This window comes from Tachyglossus aculeatus, chromosome 2 (genome assembly GCF_015852505.1).
Source record: "Tachyglossus aculeatus isolate mTacAcu1 chromosome 2, mTacAcu1.pri, whole genome shotgun sequence".
Taxonomy (NCBI): Eukaryota; Metazoa; Chordata; class Mammalia; order Monotremata; family Tachyglossidae; genus Tachyglossus; species Tachyglossus aculeatus.
In genome coordinates, this window is record NC_052067.1 from 26,317,638 (window position 1) to 26,331,909 (window position 14,272).

General features: G+C 43.1%; 1 protein-coding gene across 2 annotated transcripts in view; it reads left to right on the forward strand.

Moving 5' to 3' along the window:
* Positions 1 to 14,272, forward strand: part of NEK10 (NIMA related kinase 10) — a 134,989-nt gene that overhangs the window by 8,634 nt on the left and 112,083 nt on the right. For both annotated transcript variants that reach the window (XM_038770266.1, XM_038770259.1), the window contains exons 4-5: positions 1,598 to 1,731; positions 9,552 to 9,650. In XM_038770266.1, the coding sequence (XP_038626194.1) occupies positions 1,598 to 1,731; positions 9,552 to 9,650 (233 nt within the window). The remainder of the gene's footprint in view (positions 1 to 1,597; positions 1,732 to 9,551; positions 9,651 to 14,272) is intronic.

The following is a 14,272-nucleotide window of genomic DNA, read 5'->3' on the forward strand; positions in this document are numbered from 1 at the left end:
AGCCCTTCCCCAAATCCCCACCCCTTGACAAGATGGGGACAGATCCGGCTTCACCTTGAGGCAGAGGGATAATCCCCCTCCCCAGCCACACACCACACCCCCTCTCAGTCCCTTTCCTTAGCTCTCCAGGACTGTCTGCTTCCTTAGCTCCATTGCTGCTCCTGCCCTTAGCTTCCTGTGACCATTTCCCTCCCCGGCCCTCTGGCCGCTAAATGCTGATTTGCCAGAAACTCCTGTATCCGTGGCAATTCCCACAACCAACCAACATTTCAGTGGGATTAAGTTAGAGTATACCTAACTGTCTTTGTTATTAAGATATCATAACCGACAGTGAGCTCCTGTCCTTGTGAAGCAGTGTGGTCTAGTGGATAGATCGTGGGCCCGGGAGTCAGAAGGACCTGGGTTCTAATCCTGACTCTGCCACTTGTCTGGGCAAATCATTTCACTTCACTGTGCCTCGGTTATCTCAACTGTAAAATGGGGATTAAGACTTGGAGCCCCACACTGGGCATGGAGCGTGTCCAACCTGATTAGCTCTTATCTACCCCAGCGCTTAGAACAGTGCTTGTCTCATAGTAAGTGCTTAACAAATACCATCATCATCATTATGTGGGTGAATTAATGAAGTAGGTTACACATCCTATTAAGTATTATTGCTAAATACCCAATCCCATATGCCAGTGAACCCCTATTCAATCAACCTGTCATATTTATTGAGTGCTTATTGTGTGCAGAGCACTGTTATTAAGGGCTTGGGAGAGTATTCATTCATTCATTCAATCGTATTTATTGAGCGCTTACTGTGTATTCATTCATTCATTCATTCAATCGTATTTATTGAGCGCTTACTGTGTGCAGAGCACTGAACTACACACTTGGGAAGTTCAAATTGGCAACATATAGAGGCAGTCCCTACCCAACAACGGGCTCAGAGGTGGTAGACATGTTTCCTTCCCATAAGGAGCTTCCAGTCTGGGGAATCGTGTCATATCTAGGTTGTAACATGGTTTATATCAAACTGGTTCATAAAATGTCCACTTAAATGTCCTGGTTCATTCATTCAATCAATCATATTTATTGAGTAATTACTGTGTGCAGAGCACTGTACTAAGCACTTGGGAAGTACAAATCAGCAACATATAGAGACGGTCCCTACCCAACAATGGGCTCACAGTCTAGAAGGGGGAGACAGAGAACAAACAAAAACAAGTACACAGGTGCCAATACCATCATAATAAATAGAATTATAGCTGTATACACATCATTAATAAAATAGAGTAATAAATATGTACACATACACACAAGTGCTGTGGGGAAGGGAACGGGGTAGGGCAGAGGGAGGGAGGGAGGTGATGGGGAGGAGGAGGAGAGGAAAAGTGGGGGCTCATTCTGGGAAGACCTCCTGGAGGAGGTGAGCTCTCAGTAGGGCTTTGAAGGGAGGAAGAGAGCTAGTTCGGCGGATGTGTGGAGGGAGGGCATTCCAGGCCAGAGGTAGGATGTGGGCCAGGGGTCAACGGCGGGACAGGCGAGTGTGTCTCTTCGCTTTCTATACACTGCTATAATTAATCAGCTACATTTTATTCTTTTACTTCTGCAGCTGCCAGCTATTAATTTTGACAGTAGCCCAAATAGAATGACAAAATCAGAGCAAAACGTCAACAAAGCTAGTGGACACAGGTGTCGAGGCCAACGGCAAGAATCCACCGAAGCTGTTGAGCTGGAAAACTTTAGGTATGGAGCCTTTCCCTATATCTTTGTAGCTGCATTAGGTAGTGCATCTTTCTTAAACTGACGGAAAGAACCGATACATAGGTGGAGCCTCAGTCTGGATTTTTGATTACGGTTTGTATCTCTCATCCTTTGTGGTTCCTGTGAAACTGTAGCAAGAAAGGATCTTGGTCACCATTGCGAGGACCAGTGGAAAGGCTGAAGAGGAGTTATGGAAAGCGGTGGTTGACAAGCACTTGGTCTTTGTGCAGTTAGATTCTAGATGGGCAACCCGTTGACTGAATTTTAAGTCTTGCCCATCCTTTTACCATGAGAATAAATGTTGCAGAGAATCTGGAAATATGTAGCTCTTCAGTGATTTGGTTGCAACAACAATGTATTTTTTCACTTGGCAGCTATGGAAAGATCTCTCTAGCTTTAACTGAGAAGGAGCCTGGCCTAGTGGATAGAACACGTGATTGGAAGTCTGAAGGACCTGAGTTCTAGTTCCAGTTCCACCACTTGTCTGCTTTGTGACCTGGGGCAAGTCACTTGACTTCTCTGTGCCTCAGTTACCTCATCTGTAAAAAGGGGATTAAGACTGTGAGCCCCATGAGGGACATGGACTGTGTCCAACCTGATTGGTTTGTATATACCCCAGCACTTAATACAGTGCCTGGCACATAGTAAGCACTTAACAAATACCATTAAGGGGAAAAAAAAAGGATTAGACTATACTTTACTTTCCCATCACTGATCATAACTCTTAGAGGCTACTTGTCCCTTGGACATTCATTCATTCATTCAATCGTATTTATTAATCGCTTACTGTGTGCAGAGCACTGTGCTAAACGCTCATGTGACACCTTTTCTTTCTTTGGTTTATAAAGTGCTGATAGCAGAAAATGCTCTGTAAATGATGAGTGGAATAGAAGACCCATTTCTTGAGAGAGATCTATAGGTGGATGACAACATTCTAGGGGCATTGATTTCAAGAGGTCATTGGGATCAATTTATGGTTCTGTAAAATGCCTGTCGGTGTTGAAATTATCCACTCTAAATATAAGCAAGAATGTGCCTTTTTGCTCTGACCTGAACATTCTAGTGAGTTGAAAGTATATCATTAGTAAATCCATTTGAGATAGGAAATGCATCAGTCTCCTTATTACAGAAATGTTTTATTCAGCCCTCTTTTCACCTGTGTACGTGAAATGTTGACTGCCAGGAGAGACTGTAAAAGATAGGTTAGGAATTCGTAGATGGTTTTATCTGGGAAGAGGGATCTTGGGGAAGCAGCATGGCTCAGTGGAAAGAGCACAGGCTTTGGAGTCAGAGGTCATGGGTTCAAATCCCGGCTCTGCCACTTGTCATCTATGTGACTTTGGGCAAGTCACGTAACTTCTCTGTGCCTCAGTTACCTCATCTGTAAAATGGGGACTGACTGTGAGCCCCATGTGGGACAACCTGATCACCTTGTAACCTCCCCAGCACTTAGAATGGTGCTTTGCATGTAGTAAGCGCTTAATAAATGCCATTATCATCATCATCATCATTCCCAAGCAGACTTATTTTTGTCATTCCATGGTTTAGGCCAGGTTCTGTAGACTGCCTTAAGAAAAAGATCTGGGAAAAAAGTTGGGAGGAGTCGCTTGGCTGAGACTTGCTTTGAAGATGGGTAGTCACGAGTCATTTATTTTAGTTTGTGCTGAGTGTTTGCAGATGGTTTTGTGTGGCCTTACCTGACCAGAAAGGCCAATATCAATCAATCATATTAATTGAGCACTTACTGTGCGCAGAGCCCTGTACTTAGCGTTTGGGAGAGTACAATATAACAGAGTCGGTAGATATGCTCTCTGCCCACAATGAACTTACAATCTAGAGATGAGTTTACCTGGGGGTGGGAGAAAGTTTGAAGATCTTGTGAAAGAGGATCTGGTACCCAAGAGCCACTCCTGGCTTTCAGTGACACTTTGGCAAGTTACTAAAACTCTCTCAGTGTCTTGGTTTTCTCCATGATAAAGTGGGGGTAATGAAACCTGCCTCACCCTTCTTCACAAGGATGTTGCAAGGATGAAATGGGGTGAGTTACACAGAAGGGCTTTGGAAGGTGAAAACACTATGTAAATAGAAGGGAGGGTAGTGGCTTGTTTATCCTCTTTGCCCTAGAGACCTAATAACCAACTCTCTCCTCTGCTCCAAGGGGATAATAGAATGTAAACAGTCCTCGACTTCAGATTTTTTGAGTTATGACAAGCAGTATTTCCCCAAACTGCAATCATAAACCATTCATGTCGCATGTCGGGAAGGAGAAGGGCAGATGGGGAAAGGAATGGTACTACTCCTGACCTTTGACACTCTCACCAAGGAAACACGTCCTGGACGTGCTAGAGTATATTTACTTTATAGTTTCGTTCTTCCCTTTGAGCTGGAGGCAGGCTAGTGGAGAATTCAGCTCACTATGAAGGTAGCATTATTGGCCTTTAAGCTAAATCAATATGCCCTTTCCAAATCAACAACGCTACTTTCCCCTTAACAGTTAGTCTGGCAAATTTTCTGGCTTACCATTCTTACTGTGTCAACGCATGAAGGATGGCTAACAGAAACTCCTGAGGTAGGAATTCTAGCCAATTGATACAACTGCTGCTCCTGTCCTACTGCCTCACTGAGGACTGAGTAAAAGAAGGACTGGAGAAAGAGCTAGTCTAGGGTGGTGGGCTGGGCCTGGAGAGGAAACTGGGCTAAGGCCAAAAGAACCAGACTCTTTCCTGGCAAGGTGTCTTCCCGGTCCTTCTGCTTGTCCTCCTGGGCCAGGGAGGGGGATTAGGGACACCATACCCGAGGTTGGTATGGGTACATTTGTGCATGACTAAGTAGATGAGGGTGTCGTCTTCTCCCCCGCTTCAGACCACAGAAGTCCCCCTCCACAATTTAAAGTGTACCCTTACACAAAGGACTAGAATGTATTAAGACTAAATATTTATCAACAGCAACTATAAGCTGTAACCAACTCTCACTGCAAATTATCAGGTTAGGTAAACCTTAAGCATACTAGTGCTTTATTCTCTTTTTTTTTTCCAGGGGTGCTGAAAAAGAATTTGGTTTCTGTTTATCTCTTCCGTTCTTTTGTTTTTTCAGATTTTCTAGCTTTGCACAAGTTCTTTAACGATCTATGAGAAGACTTAATGGTCTTGATTAAAAAAGAATGTCTGGAAAGATTAACTTCCAGTTGAAAAATGGTTTCATTGTTTTCACATTTTGAATCCGTGTTCAGTTTAAGAATAAGAAGCCAGATTATTTTTCCCCTTGATACTGTCATAGCCAGTAGTAAGGGTCTGACAAGAATGACATTTATGATGAGTGGGAGACAGTGTGTGTGTGTGTAAGGCAGCGTTGGATGCACGTGAATTGAGTGTGGGGGCGAAAGTGGGGGGAGGGAGCCTTCATTGCCAACAATGACATCCTGCCTCTATGAGGAATTCAGAAGGGAGAAGACTGTGGGGGTGGGAAGCATAAATTGCCAGTCTTAGGAACACACTATTTTTTTCTACGCCCCACACACAAGTTGGGTATTGGCAGTGAGGAGAAGCAGCATGGAATAGGGATTTTTGGGACAAGGATCATGGCACAGACACAGAAAACCATAGTAATGGTACCGACTGCTGCCGAACACAGAGTGGGTCCATTAGGACTTGAAAAACTTAATATGCTTCCCTGGGTGCCTGCAAATTAATAAGGAGTGGCTTAAGAACTAGGGAAACAAAGGCCATTTCAATGTTAGGAAATTTTAGTCCTTTCATTGTGAATTCAGTACTACAAATATTAAGGCCACATTTCTTTCACTTAAAGATGAAATGTATCTCACGTTATTGGCTCTTTTCATAGGCTTTATCTTCAGCGTGGTGCTTTCCCCTCACCAACACCACAAACCTAACATATCCCAAATGGAACTCATTTTCCTACCCAAACCCTATTTTCTCACTGACTTTCCCGTCACTGTACATAGCACCAGCATCCTCCATGTCTCTGAGCCCCTAACCTTGGCATTATCCTCAACTCATCTCTCTCATTCAACCCACAAATTCACTTTCACCAAGTCTTGTAGGTCCTACCATTACAGCATCACTAAAATGCACTTTGTTCTCCATCCAAACTGCTAGTATGCTGATCCAAGCACTTTTTCTAACCTGCCTTAATTATTGCATCAACCTCCTTGCTGCCCTTCTTGTCTCCTGTCTCTCCCCACGTTAGTCCATACTTAACTCTGCTGCCTCAGTTTTTTTTAAACATTCAGCCCACGTTTCCCCATTCCTCAAGAATCTCCCGTGGTTGCCCAGTCCACCTCCACATCGAACAAAAAACTTCTTACATTTGGCTTTAAAGCACTCAAACACCTTGCCCCATCCTATCTTGCCTTGCTGATTTCTTACTACAACCCAGCAAGATCACTTAGCTGCTCTAATGCCGACCTACTCACTGCATCTCCATCTTTTCTATGTCACCACCAAACACTTGCTCAAGTCCTCCCTCTGGCCTGGAATTCCCTGCCCCTTCATATTCGACAGACCACCACCCTTCCCACCTTCAAAGCCTGATTGAAATCACGTCTCCAAGAGGCCTTCCTTGACCACCACCCTTCCCACCTTCAAAGCCTGATTGAAATCACGTCTCCAAGAGGCCTTCCTTGACTAAGCTCTAATTTCCCCTACTCCATCTCCCTTCTCCATCACCCTTGCATTTGGATTTGTACCCTTTCATCACTTGATATTCACCCCACCCTCAGCCCCATAGCATTTAGGTTTGTAACCATAATTTTTTTCCATGTCTGTCTCCCCATCTAGACTGTAAACTCCTAATGGACAGAGAACCTGTCTACCCAACTCATCCACCAAGCTAGCTCTCTTCCTCCATTCAAACCCTACTGAGAGCTCACCTCCTCCAGGAGACCTTCCCAGACTGAGCCCCCTTTTTCCTCTCCTCCTCCCCATCCCCCCACCCTACCTCCTTCCCCTCCCCATAGCACCTGTATATATGTTTGAACAGATTTATTACTGTTATATGTATATATGTTTGTACATATTTATTACTCTATTTATTTATTTATTTTATTTGTACATATCTATTCTATTTATTTTATTTTGTTAGTATGTTTGGTTTTGTTCTCTGTCTCCCCCTTTTAGACTGTGAGCCCACTGTTGGGTAGGGACTGTCTCTATATGTTTCCAATTTGTACTTCCCAAGCGCTTAGTACAGTGCTCTGCACATAGTAAGCGCTCAATAAATACGATTGATGATTACTCTATTTATTTTACTTGTACATATTTACTATTCTATGCATTTTGTTAATGATGTGCATCTAGTTTTATCTCTATTTATTCTGATGACTTGACACCTGTCCATATGTTTTGTTTTGCTGTCTGTCTCCCCCTTCTAGACTGTGAGCCCGTTGTTGGGTAGGGACTGTCTCTATATGTTGCCAATTTGTACTTCCCAAGCGCTTAGTACAGTGCTCTGCACACAGTAAGCGCTCAATAAATACGATTGAATGAATGAATGAATGTTGTATTGTACTCTCCCAAGTGCGTAGTATAATGCTCTACACACAGTAAGCTCTCAATAAATATCATTGATTCAATTAAATTATAAGGAGGTCTACAATTGGTAGAATACTTATCCATTTACAAAAATGATTTTCATTGTTGTATCTTGGGATGACATTATCTTCATTTAATCCTTACAAATTTGGTGTGTTCCATGTGTTTGTATTAAAATGGGTTACTGTGGTTTAGTGGGCAACAGTAGCTTTTTTTTTTAATAGCGCTCAATAGTACCAATCAATCTTTACTGGAACCAGGAGGAAAGAGGAGCACCTCTGAAGAAGCCTAAAAAATTACAATTCTTTTCTGTGCATCTGCATTCGAATAGGAGCCGTAAGGACTCTACTCATTCAATCAATCATATTTATTGAATGCTTACTGTGTGCAGAGTAATAATAATAATGGTAATGATGGTATTTGTTAAGCGCTTACTATGTGCAAAGCACTGTTCTAAGTGCTGGGGGATACAAGGTGATCAGGTTGTCCCATGTGGGGCTCACAATCTTAATCCCCATTTTACAGATGAGGTAACTGAGGCCCAGAGAAGTGAAGTGACTTGCCCAAAGCCACACAGCTGACAATTGGTGGAGCCAGGATTTGAACCCATGACCTCTGACTCCAAAGCCCAGGTTCTTTCCACTGAGCCACGCTGCTCCTCAGAGTACTGTACTAAGCGCTTGGACGAGTACAGTATAATAGAGTTGGTAGACACGTTCCCCGCCCACAGTGAGTTTTCATTCTAGAGGGGAAGACAGATATTAATATAAATAAAAATAAATTAAGGATAAAAAAATAAGTGCTGTGGGGCTGAGTGGGGGTGGATAAAGGGAGCAAATCCAAATTCTCGGGCAACACAGAAGAGGAAATGAGGGTTTAGTTGGGGAAGGCGTTTTGAGGAGATGTGCCTTCATTAAGGCTTTGAAGGTGGGGAGAGTAATTGTCCGGTGTGAAGAGGGAGGGTGTTTCAGACCACAGGCAGGACATGGGTGAGAGGTCTAACAGCTAGGCTTGTTACTCTGGCACTCTCAAGCTGTCTCCTTTTTGAGGGCCATCTTTGAAGGTAACGGGAACCCCAGAAGGTCCCCAGGTAGACCTGCTGCCTCTCCCAGTGGCCCTACCACACCGAGGTAACCTGGGCAGAGGGTCCCCGAGCTGCAGACTCAAATGACCGGGATTACTGTTTTCCTGGAACAGTTTCGATCCCAAACTTTTCTTAGTCCTAACTGTTTTCTGATTGTGAACACAGTGAAATTTCACAACAGGAGTGTCAGGGGGCCTGCGGGAATAAAAGGTATAAGCTGAAATGTGTTCAATTCAGGGATCATAAATAGTACCTGTAGATTTGGTATTTTAATTAAGTATAACCTAAAAGCACACAAGGATGATATCCAGAGCCCTCTGTTAGTGAGAGTGGTGAAAAGCATACAGAACCCTAATAAGTGGGCCAATGATAAAGGGCAGAGAATAGCCTTCTGGATTTTTACAGGAGGAAAAAAAAAGCACTGCGTGTAATATCTGTAAGAATTCCATTGAACATCATTTTCTTCAACTGTAAAAGGGTGATTCAGTACCTGTTCCCCCTCCTATTTAGACTGTGAGTCCCATATGGGGCAGGGACTGTGTCCAACCTGATTGACTTGTATCTACCCCAGTGCTTAGAACAGTGCCTGATGCCTAGTAAGCACTTAAAAATTTCCAAAATAATGAGACATATGGTTAGTAATTTGAATTTCTGTTGGATTTAGCACCAACGTATAGTACTGTTTCCAAATAGAAACCTTCCCTGGCTAGCCCTCCTCTCCCCTTCTCCCACACCCTTCTGCGCCATTCTTACTTGCTCCTTCATTCATCCTCCCATCCCCATAGCACATATCTGCATATATCTATAATTTATTTATTTATTTATGTTAATGTATGTCTTCACGGGAATGTGTCTGTTGTTATAATGATAATAATTATGGCATTTGTTAAGGGCTTACTATGTGCAAAGCACTGTTCTAAACGCTGGGCACTGTTCTAAGCACTGGATAGTGTACTCTCCCAAGTGCTTACTTTGCACACAGTAAGCACTCAATAGATACAATTGGAAGAAATAATTGATGTGGCTACTGAATGCAGTATCTAGTAGCAAGCACACAGTTTTATGTTGATCTATAAAAAGTTGCCTATCTTGTCATTATTCAGTTTTAGTAACAGCAAAGGATTTTTTTTACAATCTAAATCACAAATTACTTTTCTGTTTTACCTCAGTGTCACCTACAGGAATGAAAGAAATTTTAGCAAGCATCCACAACATAAACTCTTTCAGGAGATTTTTACAGCTTTGGTGAAGAACAGACTTGTATGCAGGTGAGTTAAACTAAGAAAGACAAGATGGGGTTTTTAAAAAGGGTGCCATATTTGTGGAACTTTGAAAATTGTATTTTTTCTTTTATATTAGTTCTTCAACAGGGCTAGTTACCTATTATACAAATGAAGCTTGTTTTAAGATGAAGATAATAAAATATATTAACAGGTGATTTTAACCCATAGAACTGAAAACATGAAAAATGATTTTTAGAATTTTAGTAATTGCTTTATTAGTTCAAAGAGAAGTATCATTGTTATTCTCATCTTATCCACTTTCCTCCACTGCATTGAACTGTATCATTAGGTTGGTGGGCAATAGGATTAGTTTATTCTCTCCTTTGGGATTAGGACCTCCTATCTAAACTTTTTTGGGCTGTTTTCAGTGTGGCATCTTTCTCCATCTCATTTCCATCTTTATTTCCTTCTTTTGTTTTGATTACTTTACTCTTCCTCCATTCGGGACTTTTGGATTTCTACTTTCTCCATTCCTAATTCTGGACCAGACTAATATTTAGCATCCTGGATTCTGTGGAAGCTCAGCAATGAGGGAAATATCCTTTTTTCTTATTCATTCCAGCCCCTTTGGATGGTGGGGCATTCCCAGAAAGTGTTTTTACTGGGAAAAGAGCTTTTGAATTTCCACAATGAAATTCAATGTTCCCTGATATTTACTTTTAACACAGACAAGATAAATGTTTTTGATTCCTAAAATCTGTCTGACTGAGCAAATCATAATCTCTAAGTAGTATCAGTATTTTCCATTTATATACTCTATGGGTAAAAGGCCATTTCTAAACCTGTGGTGTTGATGATCTACCTCCCATCTTTCTTCATTAATTGAGTTGTCTTATTGGTTAAGAGGTTGTGGTCTCTTTTATGAGAAGATTATTAAATTTGAGTTTGCGATCCTTGATTATATTCCTAGCTTTGCTTCTGCTTCCCTGGTGAATTTAGGAAGTCAGTTCAAAGCTAAATCTAAGTTTTCCCTACTATAAAATAGGGATTTTAAAGGGTTAATGATGTCTTGGTCTTGATATTGTGGTTGGAGAAAGGAAATTCATTGCAGACATTTAGAGGTGTATAGATTTTTTTCAGACTTCTGGGTGACCATATAGCAGTTAACCTTTTTAGATTCTTTGGGTACCTCTGAAAGAGGTACATTGTCTATTTTAGCATGTGTCCTGTCATGGGGCAATGATTGTTATGCTGTTCTCTCGCAAGTGCCTAGTACAGTGCTCTCTGCACTGTAAGCACTCAGTAAATATTATTAAATTGATTGTGACTTGATAATAATAATAATAATGTTGGTATTTGTTAAGTGCTTACTATGTGCCAAGCACTCTTCTAAGTGGTGGGGTAGATACAAGGTAATCAGGTTGTCCCACATGGAGCTCACGGTCTTCATCCCCATTTTACAGAGGAGGGAACTGAGGCCCAGAGAAGTTAAGTGACTTGCCCAAAGTCACACAGCTGACAAGTGGCAGAGCCAGGATTTGAACCCGTGACCTCTAACTCCAAAGCCCGTGCTCTTTCTACTGAGCCATGCTGCTTCTCTACTTGTACTCATACTTGTGGATGTATTACCTCTAGCACACACCTGCAGAGAACCAAACACCTGAAAGGATTTAATTATTATTATATTGTTCTCTCCCAAGCTCTGTACCCAGTAAGTGCTCAATACATACCATTGGTTGATTATTGTTTGGTTTATTGTGTGCAGTGACTACAAAGTACAATCATTTAAATGATTGAAAAACAGTCTTTAGAGGTTCTTATCCCATGTGACATTGAAGAGCTAAGTTTGACTGCATATTTTGAAGGTAATATTCAATCCATCAATGGTATTTGTAAAGTGCTTACTCTGTTCCACGCACTGTACTAAGAGCTGGGGTAGATCAATCAATCAATCAATCAATCAATCGTATTTATTGAGCGCTTACTATGTGCAGAGCACTGTACTAAGCGCTTGGGAAGTACAAATTAGCATCACATAGAGACAGTCCCTACCCAACAGTGGGCTCACAGTCTAAAAGGGGGAGACAGAGAACAGAACCAAACATACCAACAAAATAAAAATAAGTAGGATAGAAATGTACAAGTAAAATAAATAAATAAATAAATAGAGTAATAAATATGTACAACCATATATACATATATACAGGTGCTGTGGGGAAGGGAAGGAGGTAAGACGGGGGGATGGAGAGGGGGACGAGGGGGAGAGGAAAGAAGGGGCTCAGTCTGGGAAGGCCTCCTGGAGGAGGTGAGCTCTCAGCAGGGCCTTGAAGGGAGGAAGAGAGCTAGCTTGGCGGATGGGCAGAGGGAGGGCATTCCAGGCCCGGGGGATGACGTGGGCCGGGGGTCGATGGCGGGACAGGCGAGAGCGAGGTACAGTGAGGCGATTAGTGGTGGAGGAGCGGAGGGTGCGGGCTGGGCAGTAGAAGGAGAGAAGGGAGGTGAGGTAGGAGGGGGCGAGGTGATGGAGAGCCTTGAAGCCCAGGGTGAGGAGTTTCTGCTTGATGCGCAGATTGATCGGTAGCCATTGGAGGTTTTTGAGGAGGGGAGTAATATGTCCAGAGCGTTTCTGGACAAAGATAATCCGGGCAGCAGCATGAAGTATGGATTGAAGTGGAGAGAGACACGAGGATGGGAGATCAGACAGAAGGCTAGTGCAGTAGTCCAGACGGGATAGGATGAGAGCTTGAATGAGCAGGGTAGCGGTTTGGATGGAGAGGAAAGGGCGGATCTTGGCAATGTTGCGGAGCTGAGACCGGCAGGTTTTGGTGACGGCTTGGATGTGAGGGGTGAATGAGAGAGCGGAGTCGAGGATGACACCAAGGTTGCGGGCTTGTGAGACGGGAAGGATGGTAGTGCCGTCAACAGAGATGGGAAAGTCAGGGAGAGGACAAGGTTTGGGAGGGAAGACAAGGAGCTCAGTCTTCGACATGTTGAGCTTTAGGTGGCGGGCGGACATCCAGATGGAGATGTCCTGAAGGCAGGAGGAGATGCGAGCCTGGAGGGAGGGGGAGAGAGCAGGGGCAGAGATGTAGATCTGGGTGTCATCAGCGTAGAGATGATAGTTGAAGCCGTGGGAGCGAATGAGGTCACCAAGGGAGTGAGTGTATATTGAGAACAGAAGGGGACCAAGCACTGAACCTTGGGGAACCCCCACAGTAAGAGGATGGGAGGGGGAGGAGGAGCCTGCAAAAGAGACTGAGAAAGAACGACCGGAGAGATAAGAGGAGAACCAGGAGAGGACGGAGTCTGTGAAGCCAAGGTCAGATAACGTGTTGAGGAGAAGGGGGTGGTCCACAGTGTCAAAGGCAGCTGAGAGGTCGAGGAGGATTAGGACAGAGTAGATACAACCTAATACAACCTAATCAAGTTGAACCCAGTCCAAATCCCACATGGGGCTCAGTCTTAATCCCCATTTTACAGATGAGGTAACTGCGGCCCAGAGAAATGAAGTGACCTGCCCAAGGTCACACAGCAGACAAGTGGCAGAGGCGGGAATGGAACCCAGGTTTTTCTGACTCCCAAGCCCATGCTCTATCCACTTGGCCAAGCTGCTTCTCAGCGACTATATTTATAGACAGTTTAGTTTGAAAGTCAATACTTAGAGAAATGCTAAGGGTGGTTGTAAATTCACAAGTGCATAGTTGGTGCAAAAATGTGAAGTGGATATCATCATCATCATCATCAATTGTATTTATTGAGCGCTTACTATGTGCAGAGCACTGTACTAAGCGCTTGGGAAGTACAAATTGGCAACATATAGAGACAGTCCCTACCCAACAGTGGGCTCACAGTCTAAAAGGGGGAGACAGAGAACAAAACCAAACATACTAACAAAATAAAATAAATAGGATAGATATGTACAAGTAAAATAAATAAATAAATAAATAAATAAATAGAGTAATAAATATGTACAAACATATATACATATACACAGGTGGTGTGGGGAAGGGAAGGAGGTAAGATGGGGGGGATGGAGAGGGTGACAAGGGGGAGAGGAAGGAAGGGGCTCAGTCTGGGAAGGCCTCCTGGAGGAGGTGAGCTCTCAGCAGGGCCTTGAAGGGAGGAACCTGGGAGGGATGAGAAATTAATTGGAGAAGGCTCCCTAAAGGAGGGGTCATTTCAGAAGAACCTTGAAGGTGCCAAAGAGCTGTGAGGTGGTAGATTTTAACTTTGTGTTACATTGGTTACATCCCTACTGAGAGCTCACCTCCTTCAGGAGGCCTTCCCAGACTGAGCCCCCTCCTCCCCTCCCCATCCCCCCACCTTACCTCCTTCCCCTCCCCACAGCACCTGTATATATGTATATATGTTTGTACGTATTTATTACTCCATTTTATTTGCACATATTTATTATATTTATTTTATTTTGTTAATATATTTTGTTTTGTTGTCTGTCTCCCCCTTCTAGACTGTGAGCCCGCTGTTGGGTAGGGACCATCTCTATATCATCATCATCATCATCATCAATCGTATTTATTGAGCACTTACTATGTGCAGAGCACTGTACTAAGCGCTTGGGAAGTACAAATTGGCAACATATATGTATATGTTACCAACTATACATGTTACCATATCACTATATGTTACCAACTTGTACTTCCCAAGCA